This window comes from Quercus suber, unplaced genomic scaffold, assembly GCF_002906115.3.
Source record: "Quercus suber isolate HL8 unplaced genomic scaffold, Cork oak 2.0 scaffold_463, whole genome shotgun sequence".
Lineage (NCBI taxonomy): Eukaryota > Viridiplantae > Streptophyta > Magnoliopsida > Fagales > Fagaceae > Quercus > Quercus suber.
In genome coordinates this window covers 444,095-464,408 of record NW_027069914.1, presented here as the reverse complement: position 1 = coordinate 464,408, position 20,314 = coordinate 444,095, and the positions used below count along the sequence as shown (strand labels likewise).

The 20,314-nt window shown below is 33.9% G+C and overlaps 2 protein-coding genes across 3 annotated transcripts; both read right to left on the bottom strand.

Annotated features, from left to right (window-relative positions):
* Positions 1-2,948: 2,948 nt before the first annotated feature.
* LOC112009073 (basic leucine zipper 19) lies at positions 2,949-4,721 on the bottom strand. Its single transcript, XM_024041422.2, is given in 3 exon segments — positions 2,949-3,571; positions 3,574-3,981; positions 4,592-4,721. Coding segments are annotated over 2 exon segments (681 nt in total). The 5' UTR covers positions 3,941-3,981; positions 4,592-4,721; the 3' UTR covers positions 2,949-3,257.
* Positions 4,722-13,009: 8,288 nt separating this feature from the next.
* Positions 13,010-18,239, bottom strand: LOC112009071 (putative disease resistance protein At3g14460). Of its 2 annotated transcripts, none has more exons than XM_024041420.2 (2): positions 13,918-18,239; positions 13,010-13,781 (listed from the first exon to the last, which is right to left on the bottom strand). In XM_024041420.2, the coding sequence occupies exon 1, from the start codon at positions 17,940-17,942 to the stop codon at positions 13,956-13,958; it is 3,987 nt and encodes a 1,328-aa protein (XP_023897188.1). In that variant the 5' UTR covers positions 17,943-18,239; the 3' UTR covers positions 13,010-13,781; positions 13,918-13,955. The 2 variants fall into 2 exon arrangements, with proteins under 2 accessions (XP_023897188.1, XP_023897189.1); XM_024041421.2 differs by having other exon boundaries at positions 13,010-13,653.
* Between the last annotated feature and the right edge of the window lie 2,075 nt (positions 18,240-20,314).

Genomic DNA, 20,314 nt, shown 5'->3' with positions numbered 1-20,314 from the left:
TTAGAACTAGTAATAACCTGCTACTTAGGATTCGTTATGAAAAATGTTGTGGACGTAGCATTTTTTTTCTCTCTCTTTTCTTTGTTTTACATTTTATAAAAAATTGTTTTATTTATTGGCTAATATTTAAGCTTAATTAATACTATTATAATAAATGAAATTACTCTATTGGTTAAAATTTGGGGACCTTTTTCTACTTGGGGCCTTAGGTGACTGTCTCATTTGCTTCTATAGTAAAGCCAGACTTGTAGACTAAACTAGTACACCTTCCTCTCACATAATGTGGATTCTATATATGTGTGAGAGTAAGGTAGAATACATGAATACTGAATGATTTCATAAGAGACAGGATGTATGCTATATTAGACCAATATAAAAGATGATATATACTTTGACATTAATGGTCCTATTTAGTGAATACATAAAATGATATGTCCTATTCTATGCTTGGGTGTGTATATGTTCTAACATGTACATCAACCAACATGACATAAACTACATTATAAATCACCTTATAATTCAAACGAAAAAACCTTCGCGTTGGCTCTACAGGCAGTTTTGGGGATTGAGAAGTTTGGACTAAGCAGGCATGTTGCAGCAAGGCCCGTCAAACTTATTGTGAAATCCATAATTTTAATCAGTTGGGTCATAGTATCAGCAAATAAACAATGTTTATTCGTGTAAGCAAAGCTTTACTCATGCTAATTGCCATCTGATGTAATACTTTTTTATTTTTTTTGGGGGTAAACTAAGGCCTTTGCAAAGTCAATTTAGGTTGAAATGATTAAAATACGGAGTTTGGTGAATGAAAGAATCCATTATACAATTAATATTTTTTTTCTTCTAAATATAATAATATAGTGTCACAATATTAAAATTGTGGCACTACATACATTCTTAGATTTATAATATTTAATTTGAATCATAAAATCAATTCATATTAAATGGAAAGAATCATTTTCTACTGCACAAGATACTAGCACTAGTTTTTGTCCTTTGCACAACAATTCTTTTGGAACAAATTCGAGTTGTGGGCAATGGTATGCATAGGATTCATAATCTAAAGTTAAATAGATGTAATGGTTGGATATAATTATTAAAAATGCAAAATAAAGGTTTGAATAGAAGGCATGTGAAAGCAATTAGTCAATACTCATGGCTTATAATGACGTGGTACTCTCAAAATTAATAAAACAAGACATAAAAATATGAAATTATCTAAATAAATTACGTGAAAAAGTTAATTTTTAGATTGACTTGTTTTTATTGGTGTGGAATACGTCAGCTGTAATTTGAGATTTCCTAATCTCATCCTTTCATTCATTCATCTCATCAAAGAAATAGTTTATAGTAACGTGCCAGCCTAACCTACATGCTCATTCAACAATGCGTATAAACCATTCTCCAAATATTCTTTTTATTGAAGCAGACTGATCTAGGGGAAGTCCAAAGGGAAAAAAAAAAACATGAACCAATGCATTAGTTTGTAGCATGCCACCCTTTATAATAATAAGGGGCTCAAGTTCATCCAAAAAGACTTCTCCAGATAGTCCTTCAAATGAACCATACTTACCTATGTCTAATGCATCTATCAATCTATCATCATTGACTCATACAAAGCTACTAATATCTAGTGATTGAATTCCTTTATGGAAAAGTCTTGGGACATTGAACTAGTATGAATATAACCTACCTACGTGTTCGATTGAACTAAGGAAAGTTCATTCTACGCGACTGAGGATTGCAGGTCATGAATGTGCTTAAAGTGTATAAAATATCTCTGAGTATTATATTGTTCTGCATTGACAACTTCCAAACAGGAAGGGAATGATCAAAAGGGGATGTGAACAGAGGTAGGTTAGAAAGTTTTTAAGCAGCCTGAGCTGTGATTACATTAAAATTTGAGTAACAAAGTACATGGCCAATTCCTAAAACCTAAGGCTAGCGATCCAATATCCTCAGGCTAGCTAGCAAACAGAGAAGACAACATTCTGTTCTTAAGAAAGACATACCTTAAAGGAATCCTTTTATTTCCATGCCCATCATCTGGTCATCTTTTGCAGCAAATCGTCAATTAAGTTTTCCTAGATTCATTGTTCGCTAAAAGTACTCAAAAATTTCAAGTTCACGATCATGACTTCAGTTGTATTTTCATCCATTTTAGACTTGTTTTATGGACATATTTTTGTTGCTTATGGTTATCTTTATAAAAAAGAAAAATCATGTCCTAAGGTTATCTTATTTCTATATATCCTCATTTATACACGCCTCATTTACTTAAAGTGTGTTTGACGGACAAAAGGGGGAACATTGCTGATCTTCTAGCCAAGGACTGAAAGAAATGGAGACTGGAACTTTACAACTAACTGTATTTATTGGCAGTCATAAAATATAAAATTTCCCACTATATTCCTTTGTGGCCAAGTAGATTACTATCGAAAATTTATTTAAAATTACTATAATTAGGGATAGCGATAGGGCAAGATTGGGCCAGATCATGGGTGTTCCACCCTTGTCCTGTAGGGGAGTTATATTATCCTGCGAGGCCTCACCTCACATTATCCCACCTGGCTCGCAAATAATTTAAAAATATTATTATGAAAAATTAGTAAAAATCCAATAATAAAGACAAAAAATTAACAATAAAGATATTAAAAAATAAAAATAAAAAGAAAAAACTTGTGTGGAACCGGTCAGGATGAAATTGCCATCCCTTATTGTTATTACTTGATGACGAGCCGAATAGAGGAAATGGCAATAAACATGCTGCAGTTCAAATCTAAAGGAACCTTGCAATAGCGGTCAATCGAAACTATGGCAATAATATATTAAACATCTGCTCTAAAGTTTGGCAGCATCATTGCAACAACAATATACTATTCTATGAATTTAGGTCATTAAACTGAACACAATTTTTCAAGGACTACAAGAAAATTATATTCAGAACATTGATATGCAACTTCATCATGACCGAGAGGCATTTATTTACATATTGGGCTTAATACAAAGTATTCAGAGATACTAAAACTAAAAGCTTCATCCTCAAGTATATAATTTTGTAGAGTTAACCTTGTATTATGGAAATGAGCATATACATTGACTTACTACTAATCTTTATGAGCACTACATTGGACTAATAACTAAACTCTGCCATAAAGATGTTACATTGAAAGCTAGTATACCAATATGAACTTATGCAGACTGTTACAACGGGATCAAAGACACATGAAACTTACAAATGATATCTGTGCTGCTACTTATTTGGCTTGTGATGCTGATGACCCTAAGGTTTCCACTGTTTCCATTGTTTTTCCTTCAGAATTCACCATCTCATTTGTGCTACAATCAATAATTGCAGGCTGACAGTTTTCTTCCCATGATACCATCATTTTCCTGCTTCCATTACCAACACCAGACTGCAATGATGATCCAGTATTTGGATGGGAGCATGTTAAGTTAGTCTGACATTGTAGGCCAATTGCCCCATCAGTAGATTGCACCCCACAATCACCTTCTTTATATATAGTAGTACCATTGCTCTGCTTTTGGAAGGGGAAAATACCCAACTCTGCAATTTCTTGACTTCCTCTTCAAGATAAGCCGTGTGAGCCTTCTTTTTCTCCCTATACTTCCGAACGGCTTCTCTGTTTCCTGATTGTCTTCTTGGTTTTGAACTAGTTTTCTTTTTATTATTTGGTTGTTCATCTTCTTGAGATGAAAGAACTTGGGTGTGAGTGTGATAACATGTATGTGTATGAGCCGCTTCAGGGCCGGGTGGGTTGCAAGTGTGAGTGTGGGTGCAGGTTCTGGTGTTTTTCAAGAGATCATCAAGAAATGAATCAATGGACGTTGTAGCCGGAAAATCAATAGACGAATCAGGATTCGATAATTGAACATTATCAGAAAGCTCTACCTCCCCATCATCCATGGTTTCTATCATTTCTTTAAATGAAAATTATCTACAGTCAAACAACTCCATATCTGCAACATCCAATTAACAATTTTTAGAAAAGATAAGCACTACTATTCCAAAAAAGCAACAATCTTTATGCAAAGTCAATCTACTTTATGTAGAATTGAATCAAAACCGCAAAATTTCACTCAAAAGTAAGAAGCCATGACTATATATCACATAATTCAAGAATATATGCAAAGAAGCACAACCTCAGAACAAAATTTATTGATTATCCACAGCATCAAATGTCATAATCAACAAGAATTCTTACTAAACCCACTTAATTTTCTTGACCAATAAGCAGGGACAAACCCTAGGCTAAACTCTAAGTATAAGGCATAAGTTATGAAAAGCAGCTTTATTGAACCATTTAAAGAATGCCCAGATGGAGATTCTTCATGAAAAAGATGGAATCAAGAACAGACAAGATTTTTGGCGTTGAAAAATCATTCAACTGCTAAAGAGAATCCAAAGCTTCAAAAGCTGCAAGTGGGAGCAACAGGATAGAAAATTTTTAAAAGCAGAAACTTTTGAGTGAAGAATCTAAGGAAAAGCTAAAAAAATGGGGGTTTTGATCAGATTGTAGAAGCTGCAAAATTCAGCAATTATTTGATAGTTGCATTGAGATTTGTTTACCTGATTTTTGGGCTTGATCGTCTGACCATAATATTTTCAGTTTATCTGTCAGCTAGCCTTGCAAGCAACCTGCATCTCTGAAGTCTTTTTTATATGTTTTCGCATCTTATAGTAGGCCCAAAAGATACAAAAATGTCAACCTGGTGTACATAACGTGTCAGACTAACCGCTTAGTTGCCTCTTCTGTCCAAACATTGACCTACTACTTCAAAAAAACAAAATATTCAAAAAAGAAACAGTGAAAAGTAATTTAATTAATTTTGTTTTTTCACCCTGTTTTCAAGTATTATTAGCGTTAGGACATAGGAGCCATAGGTAAGTCTTCCGTCCGGTGCTTTTAGATGGATGCAGAGTTAACATGTGGTTATTTTAAGATAGATGTTGTATCTGTGTTGACTTTCATAGGCAAATTAAATTCTAACCCATGGCCTTGGCAGCATGCTCACGGGAGACTGCCATGGCCTTGGTAGGGTGCACGTGGGGGCAGGCCATTGCTTTCATATCACCTAATGATTTAAATTATTTTTGTTAGCAAAAGGAAGGAGATAATTATAACTTATACGAACAAGAACTTTGATCTACAAAACCTAATTCTTATACAATAACTCTAAAGACACAAAATTTTTTATAAATTCACAATTGCTAAGTTGGTAAATGTTAAATGTAATTAAAATAGAGATGTCGGCAATGAGACTACATGAGAACCAATAAAAATTTGCCAACTCTACTATCGTAAAAAAATAAAATAAATAAAAATGATCATGTTGGAGCATTACTTATTTTAATAATTTCACCAAAGAAGTGGGGTTAAAATGATTTTTATTTTTGGCTGAATAGGTTACATTGAATTTATGCTTTCAGATGTGCAGAGGCACATAAACATGTTCAACCTCTTTAAACTGTAGTAAAATTAGGATGTCGGATGCTAATGCACTTTTGGCCAAGTGATACCTTTATCTCTTATGACTACTTGTGAGTGTAGAATATTGGATGAAGTCTTGTTAATAAAGTTTTTTCTTCTTGTAAAATAAATGTGAGATTATTTATATATAAAAAAAAAACAATAAATGTGAAATTCAATCCTAGTTAATATTAAGAGAGAAGGAAAGAGAGTATAAAAGAAGAAGGAAAACTAACTTCTTCTATATCGTCCATAGACCAAAGGACCTAGGAACAAACAATTAAAAAAAAAAAAAGGATTTGGCTGTATAATGGCAAAAAATTAAAAAAGAAAAGAAAAGAAAAGAAAAGATACATTAGAGGCATTACTATTTACTACATTCTGCATGATTTACTTGGACTGTAGAAGTACTTTAAAACTCATAAGCCCTGATCCATTTTCATTGATTTCAATCTAGGTCCAGTGAACCAATAGGTGGACTGGGCCTAATTTATATTTTTATTCAAGACCAGGGCTGTAGTCTGTTGAGCCTGGTGCCAGATCCATAAATTATTGGATTCTTTCTATCCTATAAATTCTGGTGCAAAATGTCTTCTACCCAAAACTACTTACCCAAAAAAGGAAAAGAAAAAGCTGTCATATACACTTAACATGTAATCAATACCTTGTCAAATTGAATTTATCACTGCTAGCTTCTAATAAAAGATAAATTGAGATTCTGTTGTCATCCCTATTGCTTGATAAAAGATAGTTATATATCCAGAAATATTATTTGCACTGTTGAATCTAGGAAGTGAGAGACTCTAAGCTTTCTATCATAGTTATAAAAACCGTATCAAACCACTAGCTAAACCGTAAAAACCGTGAACCAAAGCATTATTCGGAATAGTTTGGTGTAAAATACCGAATATGAAATGACCCATTATCAAACTAGGTAAAATGAAGGATTGCACAGGTTAATTTTTAAGGATAAAACTAAAAATACCAATTGGTTTGCATGGAACACAAGCGACCAATATCACAACAATAACACTTGATTGATTTTAATCATCAATTATATTTTGAGATTTAAATAATTTTGTTATGCTCTAGGGTTTAATGATTAAGCTAAAAATTTATTTTGAGTTTCTATGTAATATGTTGTTTCATGACTTTTGGACTATATAACTTGGTTATTGGATGATTTATGTGAATAATGTGTTTATTTATTTATTTTATATTCTCTAACTTTATGTCATATGATATAATTTTTTATTGTTATAATTTATTAATTTACCTAAATGGAATTTATTTTATTTTTATTTTAGTTGCTTTTTATAATTATAAAATATATTATTTAATTAATTAATAAAATCACAATTAAACCACTAAACTACTGGTTGAACCAATGAACCAGTGAACCAATTCTTTAGCAAAATCAACTTCCCATATGGTTTTTATAACTATGCTTTGTATTTAGGCTGAGCTTGACTATTCGGAGATCTCAAAGACTCAAATTGCAGTGGTGAACTAGCATTCTTAAAATTTCACCCGAATTTGCAGTATAGAACGAAATAAAACAAAACATGCACATACCTCTAGGATCCATTCAATGGTTGTTCACATTATTATGGATTTTTATCTCTTTGATTGACTTTACAAAATAATGGAGAAAGTTTTCATAAATAAGAAAATTTTAAAATTTTCAAGCTTTCTTATAATCTCATGACTCTTATCCAAATTAACTTATGTCTCTATGACATGGTGTAGCAAATTATTTTTTCAAGTGGTAAACAAACTCTCATTAAAAAGTTAATTTTTCAAACCTTCTAGTTTCCAAACCTCTAACTTTCTTATTTAATCCAAATTGAACACCACTCTATTTCTGTAAAAAGTCCTGGACTAATTTTTGGTACTATTGACTTTATTATTATCTTTAAAGTGCAAAATATACACATCTTTGTTACTTCTTTAGCTGTAATATAATAGTTAGCAATATCTTTGAAGTGCTTTCCTCCATGGTGCTTGGTGTTATACAGTTATACTACTTCTAGTGCATAACTGCATACATTACTTTCAACTTAAATTCATTCGAGTGCTCGAATTCTTGCATTTTCAACTTGGATCCAAATATCTCACGAAAAAATAAAATTTTGCAACAAATCGGCTTCTAAGATGGAAGTGATTTCATTTTCATTTATTTATTTTAAATTTCAATTTGTGTTAAAAAGAAAAAAAAAAAAGTATCATCATCATCATCATCTATTTCTCAAAACAGAATTTATTGTATTTATACTAGTGATTATAGTAATAAAATCTATATCTATATATTACTAAAAGCTGAAGCGTAGCATTTAATGTTGCTACGCTCCAGTTAAGCCACGTCAGCGCCATGTCATCATTTATTTTATTATTTATTTTTTGTTTTATCGATTGCCATTTATTGAGTCTCTTTTTAAATTCAGGTGTTACTTTATCTCCATATCTATCGCATGTCTCTCCATTAACCCATAACCCATACTCTTGAGATGTTGCTATTATATGGAATTCTTATAGTCGCCAATACTTTATCTCCATATCTACCTTGTGTCTCTCCATTAACCCAGACTCTTGAAATGCCGCTATTATATGGAATTCTTATAGCCACTAATACTTTATCTCCACATCTATCATGTGTCTTTCCATTAACTCAGACTCTTGAGATGCCGCTATTATATGGAATTTTTATGGTCACCAATAGATTGCAACCTCCTCACCTCCTCACCTCTCATTTTTTTTCTATAAATTTTCAATTGTTCTCTGTTTACAAATTGATCGGTATGGCCTTCAATGCGATAGTTTCTTGAGTGTTTTTTCCATTCTTTTGGTTATGGCTCAAGTTTGTCTACCAAAACCCAATCAAGTGAGCGCAAGAGATAGATAATGACTCTAGAGCTTGCAAACGAAACTAAAGCCGATGAGAGGTGAACATTGGTAACCCAAGTCCAAAGGGTATAAACTGAAAATGAGTTCTGCTATTTGTATTATTCTTTTTCTTTTTTTTCTTTTTTTATTCCCATCTCATTATTAGGGAAAAAAAAAAACGTAGTTCAATTTTGAGTTTTCATTATGAACGAGATTGAGTTTTCATGGTCTTAAAACTATTAAAATATATATATATATATTTAAAAAAAAATTATTTGAGTTGGGCATTTGATCATGTTTGTTATAAATTGTTTTATGGTTGCCATTCTCTAGACTGTAGGAATGTTACTCTCAATATGTTTGTTCAATGTGATGTTTTTATTTTGGTCTTTGTTTTATAGTAAGAGTGTTATTCATTTTCATCAAAGAGAAATTGTTATTGTTCTCTTTTTCCCATCGTCTTATATGCTAAACCAAATTTCATTTTTATCTCTATTTTGTTTGTCAATTCTTTGACAGATGTCAATGATCAAGACTCGCAATCATTGGAGGCTTTTTAATCTATTAAAGGTCATACTAATCAATTGGTAACCATTCTTTTCTTAGAATATTTTGAAGGAAAGATGAATAAAATTGTTGCTTTTCTAGGGTGGTGCTTGATAATTTGCTTTTTATGGTTCAATACACAGCTAAATTAGATTTCATTTCCTTATACTAATAATTTGTTTCTTATTGTTTAATTTGACTATTTGGTGTCCCAGAAATTGTGGGAAAATGGAAGAGAAAAGAGTAAAGTTTGAATCTTTTTTTTTTTTTTTTTTTTTTTTTTTTTTGGTGTGAGTATGAAACTTGGGATGTAATAGTTTAAATTTTTTTTATCTTAATATTTTAAGGGAAACTCTAATTCTTCAAAGTACATCAGCTTAAGTAGATTGTTGTATTGTGGGTAGAATTTTTGTGTTTGGGACCTAAGTTGGCCTGTTTGGTTGACGAATAACTTTGAGGATTATTTAGCTTATGAGAAATTTTTTGGTATTTTAGGAGTGAGGAAATTCAAAGAATTGAGTTATTTTTAAATTCCATTAGTACCTAGCTTTATGGTAACTGTTGTGAGGATAGAAAAATTAATTGGTTCTTGATTTTTGAATAACTATCTTTAATATTGTGTACATGAACAATAATTGGATTTTTAGTTTTAGATTTTGAATTATGCTATTTTTTCAACAACTTGATTTTCTTTTTTTGAATATCTAGAATACTATGTACATGAGTTTTAGACAAATCTTAACAATACTATTTCTTTTGGATTTTACTATTTTTTTCCTTATTAAACACAATATGATATAGTTGATGTGTTCCAATGAAGGCAAAAGCAATTGCTATTTTTGGGCATAGCAACTGATACAATCTGATAACTTCCTGTAGCCATTTGAAATTCATAACTTGGAATGTTAATAGACATCTTCTCCGAGGTAAGAACAATTGGCCGAGTTAGCAAGTTTACAATTCGTATACGCTCTATTTTGATTTTCTGTAGGAATTCAAAACAATAATAATTGAGTGATTTGTATAGGGACACATTGATAAATGTCTGTAGTAGACATGGGTGGAATCAATGGCATATTACTATTTGAAAATTTGGTGGTCTTTGATGGAAATTGATATAAGTGAGGATCTATTAAATTTGATCATTTTGCTGAAGTAAGGTTTGTTTAATATGTATTTTATTTATATACCTTATTGTAAATAAGTTTTTGTACGTGATGATTCTAACCTATAAAACTTCAGTGTACTTTATTTATTTATTTATTTATTTTTTTGTGGTCTTATTCTTTTTTGTTGGCAACTAACTAGACATCACTTTTGGGAATGAAGGATTTAGCAACTGGTACGAAGGTTGCACCTCAAAATTTAGAAGAATTAAAATATAATACAATCTCATCATGGGAAGAAAAATAGAAATCTAATGTTGTGTTGGCATATCCCTCCATTATTGGTTTTCAAATATCATATCTATAAAATTAAAAAATTAAAATAAAAAACCAAAATAATATAATGATATATTTGTAGAGATAGAGAGTTGGAAAATAATTTTAGAAATAGTTCAAGTTTTTAGGAGAAAACTATCTTCAATAAATTTTAGAGAATAAATTATGAATTGTATCATATTACAAAATATATATTCCCACGCATCGCGTGGGTTTGCGACTAGTTTTTTATAATCACCAATCTATTTATATATATCTAGAAGTTGAACTGCAGCGTTTAATGTTGCTGCGCTTCCATTGAGCCACATTAGCACCACATCGTCAACCTATTTTAAATATTTTCTCTCTCCTTTTAAATTATTTTTCTCTTTATTAATTTGCCACTTTAGAGCATCCACAGCAGTGGAGCTAAAAATTTAGCTTTTTAGCTCCACCAAAAGTTATTTTCCCTATTTTACCTACACACATGCTACAGCAGTGGATCTATTTTAGCTTTCAACACAATAAAATAATATAAATACCACAATAAAATAATATATCATCTATAATAAAATAATATAACAACTACAATAAAATAATACATCCACTCTAATAAATAACAATCCAACCACCTGCAACCACCGCCACTGTTACTGCCGCCACCGCCACCGCCACCGCCAAAACAGAAACCAAAAAAATGTAGCCTTCCTGCACACAAAAAATTCCCAAACTAACATTTACAACAATACATTAAAAACAAGAACATAAATTCCCTGCAAACAGAAAATTCCCAATTGACATGAAAAATTTATCATTCCAATTACCCAAATAAAAAATCCCAAGAAGACAGAGACAACTCACCGGATCAGCAAGCAAGCTTTGGACTTGGTGGGTCAGACAGAAGAGAAGAGAGGCCAAGCTGGATCAGAGAGGCCGAGATGGGTTAGACCGAAGAGAAGGCGAAACGGGTTGGTGTGGGTCTAAGCGATCGGCGGCGTGGGTGAGGCGATAGGCTACTTGGGACGGCTGGGTCGGGCCGGCGGCAGGGAATGAGGGAGCTTGAGAGAGTGACAGTGAGAGAGGAGAGTGACGGTGAGTTTTAAGAGAGGCTTGGGACGGCTGGTCGGGCCGGAGTGAGAAAGAGGATGAGAGCTTGAAGACAGCTGGTCGGGCGGGTGGTCGTGACGGTGAGATTGCACAATGACTGAGAGAGGATGAGAGCTTGAGAGAGTTTCGGGGAGAGGATGAGACTTCAATGGAGGCGCAGAGTGAGAGAGAGGCACGGAATGAGAAAGAGATAAAAGAATTAATAAAAAAAAAAAGGAGCGTATTATTTTAATCTTCCTCAGAATTAAATATTATTATTATTTTTAGCTCTCATGAACAGTGCACATCTATTTATAGATGTGCACTGTTCATGTGGAGCTAAAAAAAATGGATATAGCTCCACTGCTGGAGCATCATTTTAGGCATTGGAGGAGCTAAATTATAGCATTGTAGCAATATAGCACCACTGCTATGAGTGCTCTTACAATTACACATTTTCCAACATTTACTTACTTTTATCTTTTTCTCTCCTTACTACTCTATATCTTAACTTTATAATTTCTCCATCCCATTATCTTTCTTTTATTTTGACTATTCTTCTCCCCATTGTTTTTACTATAAAAATTTGTTATTTTCTCTTCCATTCCATTCATATTTTGCTCGTACAAAAAGGTTAATACTCCATCTCTCTCTCTCTCTCATTAATTCTTTCTTGCAACTCCAGTTTAGATTGATGAATTTTTTTGTTCTTTTTGTGTCTCTACTTTTGGATGATACACTTTGGTGGTGTGTTTTTTTGAGTTATTTATCACATGTACTTTCTATCCGTCTTATTGTTTTGGTTTGAGTTAATTTTTAGATATTTTAGAAGTGAGATGATTATGTATTTGAATTTCTTTATAAATTATTTGAGTCATATCAACTGTAAATTTGTGATGAAGTTTAATTATCATGATAATCTTCTTAAGAGAATGATAAATTACCACTGCACACATTTAGTGTGATGGTCACTCCACAAGTATAAATGCTTGTGGGGTTTGATTATTACAATAATCTTCTTAAGGGAATGAGAAATTACCATCACACACCCTTGGTGTGATGGTCACTCCACAAGTATAAGTGCTTGTAGGGTGTGAGGGGTAAGGGTTAGGGTTCAAGTCTCTAGGAAAGAGTTTTAGATATATATACACTTAGATTGGGGTAGAGTAGAATTTCTATCTTGTATATTAAAAAAAAAAAAAGAGAAATTCAAATAATTAATTTTGGAACTTAAAAATTTAAGTTGTAGGAAAAAAAAAAAAACCATAACACTATACAATAAAAAAAAAAAAAAAAAAAAAAAAACTCAAAATAATAGAATGATATATTTGTAGAGATGGAGAGAATAAAAATATTTTTAGAAATAATATCTCCAGTACGTTTAATAGAATAATTCATACATTATGCCACATTATAAAATAGTTGTATATTCTCACGCATTGCATGGATTTGTAACTAGTTATCTGTAGTAATTTTCTCTTTTTTTTGAACAAGACTTGCACAGGAAATGAGAGATGAGAGATCCCGGGGGAAAATTTCTCTATTGTAGTTCTTGGTATCACTACTTCAATAAGAACAAACTTGAAAATGATTTTGGGCTTGTTGTCACAAATACTATGAATCTTCTATAACATCGGTACCAATATGTTAACAGCTAGGGATTTACGGAATGATATCACGTAACAGATATGACACAACAAGATTTTACGTGGTTTAGCCAACAAGCCTACATCCATAGACACTAAATCCACGATTAGCAATATGTAAACTACAAACACTCAACCAAGTTTTGTAAAATACATTTACAAACCCTTACAAACTCGAATAAACTTATATTACACCATCAAACTCTAAATCTCTAGCTCTTTTTTTGTTTTTTGTTTTTAAGTTTTTTTTTTTTGGGTGAAACATTCTCATCTTACAATCCTAAGAACTTAATACAAACAAGGGCACTCTAGTCACACAGAAAATAAACACCCGAATCACAGCCAACTAGTTACACGTGCATCTTTCAACTCCAAAATACGCCAAACTTGTTCTTCGAAAAAATCCTCTTCATATTCTTTGAAGAGCCTCTTCTAACTGTACTATAACCCCCCACAATCATATAAGGTCGTTTTGATCTGAATTCACTTAATCCTTAGAAGAGTTTATCAAAAAACTTAATCCTTAGAAGAAGCAATGATAAATTCTTCAAACTTGTTCAGAAAATTGGAGCTAGAAGCCTGCAAAAAGATTCAGAAGATACTATAGAACAGGAAACAGAGGCCGAAAAACATGGCAAAAACTTGAAGAAGTGGAGCACTGCAGAATCCCTAATAGAAACTAGAGCATCTTTGGTGCCCCAACAAGTCTTCAAAATTGCCCGAGATCATGCAAGATGGAAAGAAAAATTATTAGCAAGTGCAATAATTGCATCATAATGTATAGTAAATAGAATTGATATCTAACAGGCCAAATTGTTATACTTCTATGTGTAGAAAAAGTACCTCATTGAACATTTGGGGCTCTTTTGATATGAGCTATCTTAGACCAATCTTTTCCTCTTATTTTGGAGTTTTGGTTTCAGCAAAGGGCACTCCTTGATGCAGAGAAAAGACAGGGAGGAGGGAAGGTCCTCCTCTGGCAAGGTCTGGAGTTCGTTACAGCTGCTAATCTCCAATTTCTTGAGAGCAGTAAGGTGTTGAAGCTCCCTGCAGTTCACATTTTTGAGATTAGAAAGTCGGCTGATGCGTAGAGAGTCGAGATTGCTGGGCAGTAACTGGTCCTCTGGAAATGACACCACGTTTTTACATCCACCTTCAATCTCCAACCGACGAAGACAGTCAAGCTTATGCAAGCCCCACTCCCTCCCGAGAATGAGTTTTTCGCAAAATGTGATACAAAGTATACTTAGTTTGGAGGGCAACCCCCCTTCTGGAAGTGATACAAGTTCTGGGCAATTATTTATAGACAATGACTGCAGATAACCAAGGGTGTGCATCTGATTAGGCAGTTTCTCAATATTCTTGCAATTGGAGAACCATATGGACGTCAGGTTGGGGGTAGGCAATCCTCCTTCTGGAAAAGATACCAGCTTTGGACAATCCTTGATCTCTAAGGCATCAAGAGATGTGAGCTTTGCCTGACTTTCTTCTGGCATTGAAAGGGATTCCAGATTTGCACAATTCCAGATAGAAAGACTTCTAAGACTCGGAAACAATTGTAATGGGAGGTGTATCATGGAATCACAGCTACTCCCTATGCACAGACGTTCAAGTTTAAACTCTTGAGTCATCTCTACACGTGGGAGAAACTCAAATTGCTTGCAGTTTTGAATATAGAGAATTTTCAAGACAGTATGTAGATGGCCCTGAGGAATGGACTCGAGAGAGCAACAATTAATGATATATAACTGTTGTAGCGAACGGTTTCTGCCCATCACTTCTTTAGGTATGAACTCCAGAGCATCACATCCTTCAATTTTAAGGCTATGTAGCCCTGTTACTGCCATCAGTTCTGATACATCTGAAACTTTCATGCTTTCGAAAGAGCATAGTTCTTGCAGTGCATCTTGGTTGGACCGATTGTTGGATGGAAGATCAGCTTCATCTCCAATGTTTGGAGTCATGTGCAATGAGGATTCTGCGCCACCAGTCTTGGGCAATGAGGATTCTGTAGTACCTTCATATTTAAAGACACTCATTTGCTCAGAGAATGAGGCAATTTTATTGTCACTTACGAACTGAATCTTTTCATGGTAATGTAAAAGCGTTTTGTTTAATAATGCCTCTTTCATAAGTGTAGTCAGAAGCTCCTGAGATTCAGAAATCTCGACTTTTACTACCTTAACAAGTCGCTTGGGTAAGTTTCCCTTAAGCTTGGGGCATCTTCGTATACATAGCTCTCTCAAGCATGGGAATTCTTCACCTGTATCAGATGAAACCCATTCTTCCCATTCTGGCATCCCCTCAAATTTTAGAGTCTCCAAAAACATAAACGGTAATCTATAGCCATACTTCCCCAAGAATTCAGAACCCACCCTCTTCACTGCATCCATCCCTTCAATAATGAGCGCTTCAAGATATAATAGCTCCCCGAGTGGTGGTAAGTCTAAGCAATGCTTGCAATTGCTAAGACGTAGGAAAGCAATGCCACGTAAAAAATCATACCGCAGCCATTCTGGAAATTTTGTACCAAAGTAAAGATTAATGTGGAGCTTCTTTAAATTTGTAGGAGGCTGTAGCTTTTCAATCACATCTGTATCCTTTTCCAGATCAACAATATCACCACCCCATTCTAAAACAAGCTCATCAAGGTCTCTCTTGTCTACCAATCTGGCCTTAGCCGCATCTTCAGCAGAGACTATGTTCTGTAACTTTGAAATGCGAAGTGTTCGAAGATGCAAAAGCGGCCCCAACTCTTGAAGTGCTGAACCACTTTCTTTGCCCACAACAAAGTCAGAAAGTGTTAGAAGACTTTCTAATCTGCTCATTTCTTTTGGCATCTCGTTTAAGTCAGTTCCACAAATGTTGAGATGACGCAAGTTAATAAGCTTCCGCATGTTTTGTGGCAATTCAGTTAGAGAATGACAATTTGACAATATTAAAGTCTGTAGATTGCAAAGGTCACAAACTGATTCAGGTAACCTATTAATTGGGGTGTGAGAGAGATCGATATACCGTAAATGTTTCAAATTGCCAAGGGAGACAGGTAACTCAGTGATATGATAACGGGATAAAGAAAGCACTCGTAAGAATTGCAGTTTGGACAACAAATTATGCAGTTCATCACTACTTAAATGACATGATCCATGACCCAGTGGCAAAAAGGTCCTTAAAAAATTGGATTTATCAATGGCCTTAAATATCACTGTGGAATCATAGTGGCTTCTGAAAAAAAGTGACAAATGCCTGATACTTACAGAGAATTGAGAAAAAGAGTTATCCTCCAATCTGAAGAAATATCTTGAAGAGAAACTAACGCCCTTTTGATTGAACATCTTGAAAGGCGTACCAACACTATCACCATCTGAGTATGATGAAAAATGTTTTTTCGAGAACAATTGATAAAAGTATTCGTAACCAGTCTTTTCCATTCTCTGTCCTTCTAGAAGACCTTCTGCTATCCATAAAAGGACAAGGCTCTCTTTCTTAAACTCATAATCATTGGGAAATAATGAACAATATCTAAGACATTGCTTCAGATATGTAGGAAGATCATCTAAACCCGGAAGCCATTCATCGTGAAACTGAATATACGTCTCAAATTTTTGCTGTACAGTCTTCCATTCCTCAACTTGTAGCTTAAATCGCAAGAGAGACCCTAGTGTTCTTACTGTTGAAGGCACACCGTCACACCTACGCACAATATTTCTGCCAATAGGTTCTAGATCTGGATATGAACTAGGGATTTGGTTGCCAAAAGCAAACTTTGCAAACAACGACCAACTTTCATCATATGATAATGGCTCCATTCGATAAGCATTGACAGTACCGATCTTTGATGCACAAACTTCCTCGCGTGTAGTTACAATAACACAACATTTATTGGCAGCAGCTCCTGTCAAACTAGATCGAAAGACTTCCCAGTCTTTATCAAAAGACCGCACATCATCTAGAACGAGTAAAAATCTCTTTCCCCTAAGGTACTCTCGCAATTTTTCTTGGAATTGGATCCAATATACTCCTGACTGCAAATTAAATTCCTTGAGATCAAAAGACTGCAAATTGAAGGACTCAAAGATGGCTTTTGCCACTCCGACCAACTTAAAATCACCAACGCGAAACCAGGCCTTGAGATCAAAATGTTGGCCTACAATGGGATCGTTGTAAATGATCCGAGCAAGTGTGGTCTTGCCTACTCCAGACTGACCCAGTATCGGAATTACAGACAACTCTTTATCATATGTATCATGGGACAGCAAGATATTCATAAATTCTTCTTTCTTAACGTCCATACCGAATACTTTAGACTCATCCACAAAATATATAAAGCTTTCCGGAGAATTGTCATCCCAGATGGGATTGAATCGGATCTTTTGTAATTTCATCCGGTATACATAGTATTCTTTGCCTCCCCTCAAATCGAGCGCATCTCCTAGCTTCAAAATGCAATCTATTCCGTAAAGGATCTCCTCCATCTTTCTTTCTTTCTCTTTCGCGTAGATCCATACTGGACTTGACTTGGTCTGAGATTCAGCAGCCAACCTGTGTTGCAAAGCTTCAGTAAAGATCTCATCCATGAGATCCTCTGCTTGATAGAAAGCTTCTTCAACCTCGCACAGCCAAAGACCAACGACTACGCGTTCGCTGTTGCTGTTCCACCCCACTCGGCTCTGGTTCTGGTTCTTCGAATTATTCTTGCTTTCAAAATCAACCACCATGAAAATTAGAGCCCTAAGCATTATCTTCCACCTCTCCAGAAAGTCATCGTTGCGTTTCAGACTTCGAAAGAAGTTTTCGAGTTCTGGTTCTTCAGAATCCAAATAGTCCAACAGCACCCTTAATCGCCCTTCGATCCCCTCGTCGTCCATGTTGCCCTCCTCCGGGATGAGATGTGCTTTCAAAGCTTTTCGCAGATCTCCCAGCCGATTCTTGAAAGCTTTCGTTCAGAGATCCCAAGTTGTTATATTGACTTGTTATCTCGACTTTGGTTGCGTTAACTAGCGGGCTAGCAGAAATTAGACGAAGAAGTTGAAGGCCAATAGTGAACTAAGAAAGACAGGGGTTCTCCAATTTGAAGGCTTTTTTGCAGACTCATAGTTGGTTCTTGTAACATTCAAACATAGATTATGTGAGAGAGAGAGAGAGAGAGAGAGGGAGAAAAAAGGTGGAATTATTCTATGTAGAAACTAGAAAAAACATTACAAGCACCGTCATAAGTGTTAAAGGGTCTGTTTGGATATAATTTATTGTTATTAAAAGTTGTTAAAAATTGATTATTACTGAAAACATTGTAGTAAAATAATTTTTAAATGTGTGAATAGTACCGTGGGATCTATTTTTAATATTAAACATTGTATGAACAGTGCATGAACAGATCACACTATCATGAACAGTATTTTTTTACTCCATAAAGTCAGCAAAAGCGGGCCAAAAAAAAAAAACACAAAGGAGAAAACGCGCCACAACATTGAGCGCAATCCAAACCCACACAAAGTGTAAAAAAAAAAAAAATATTTAAATTATGTAGTTAAATTGTTAAATTTATCATATCTAAATAGTTTAAACTTTTGAAATACTCTACAATTTAATATGATATTAGAGTTTAATCTCTATATAATTAAATAATTTCAATTTTTAAGGTAATCGATAATTTAACATAAATAACTTTCATTTCTCTAGAAACCTATTTAAAAAATCTCTCTTTTTTTTCTTCCCTTCGTAGAAAAAATAAATAACATTCATCTCAATGATTCTATCTAAAAATAACCGTGTTAATTTAAATTTTAAAGGTCTAAAGTAAAATAAGATTTAAAAAAAAAAAAAAAATCCTATCCTTGTACTGGCTGTGTTTACTCCGCACTGTTTACTGACTGCTTTTTTTGTTTTTGGTAAATGCCTAAAGTTACAGTAATTTTGCTACATTATTTTTAGTTGGTTTAATTTGCACTATTTCACATAATAATAATAATAATAATAATAATAATATTAACACAAGAAATTGGTATTATATTTTCATAATTATTAAGATGTTAATTCTATAGGTCAAAATAAAATAATAAAATAATAAAATATTATATTACAATTAACAACAACTAAAAATAAAAGTATTGTGAAAATAAAGTGCTACATCGACAACATTTTTTATAATACTTTTCTAACAAATTATAGGTCAAAATAAAATAATAAAATATCAAATTGGAATTAACAACGACTAAAAAAAAAGGCATTGTGAAAATAAAGTGCTACATTTACAACATTTTTCACAACACTTTCATAACAAATCATAGGTAGTAAATTGCTATTGGTTTTAATTTAAACTTATTGATGAAATTATTTTTTTGCCACCAATAACATCATGTACCAGCCTATTAACTATAATTTGTTGTGAAAATGTTATAGACATAGCATTTCTTTTGTGAAATGTTAAGACATCTTATTGTCATCACAATATTTTTAAAACCGTTGAACTGTCAATTCTTTACAACACTTTTGATGAAGTGTGAATTCGTCAGTCAATGTATGTAGACAAAATTGATCTTCGGCCTCCCGCAAGTATGTATTCTCGAGAATGGTCACCAGTGTGGTGCCTGCCACAACGTCTCCGATGCCAAAGTCAGTATCGAAAGTTATTCAAGAATGAGCAATATAAGGTATCGAAATCAAAGAAATCTCACAGTATCTATCTCAATGTGTTCATACCTTTTTCTTGGCCATGTGGGGGCTTTATATATGTTGTTGTAGCCCCTAGCCATTAGTTAATTATGATGGTTCTTAATACCCCTCTGGGTAACGTCTTCTGGCCTCATTATGTTGCTTTAATTTTTATCCCAACGGTCTTCGCAACTGGTTTTGTAACCGTCCATGACGTTTATTGATGGCATTGAATGAGATATTTAACTTCGTCAATGAAGTGGGTACTCGTCAGTGCAGGCTTGTCTCGTCAGCCCAGTTTACCTCATCTATGCTTGATTTCGTCAGTCCCATCAGTTGCCCCCGGATTCTGTGGTCGTCATGACATGTCGTGTTGACCAGGGAAGATGAAGAGTTTCTGAGTTGTAAGCGGTTGGGTTTTTGAGCCATATTAAATGTGCTGCGGCGGCGGGTTATGGCCTACGTGGCACATTTTGATTGGGGGAGTCAATGCTTCATATGAGGGGTCTCATTGATTTTCCTGCTGGTTTTTTAGCTTCCCAATCCTTGGTTTTAAACTTCCCCTCTTCTCATCTTTCCCTTCTCACTT

What these genes read in the sequence shown, in the direction of transcription:
- LOC112009071 (XM_024041420.2), bottom strand. Translation starts at nt 17,942, where the DNA reads ATGGACGACGAGGGGATCGAAGGGCGATTAAGGGTGCTGTTGGACTAT.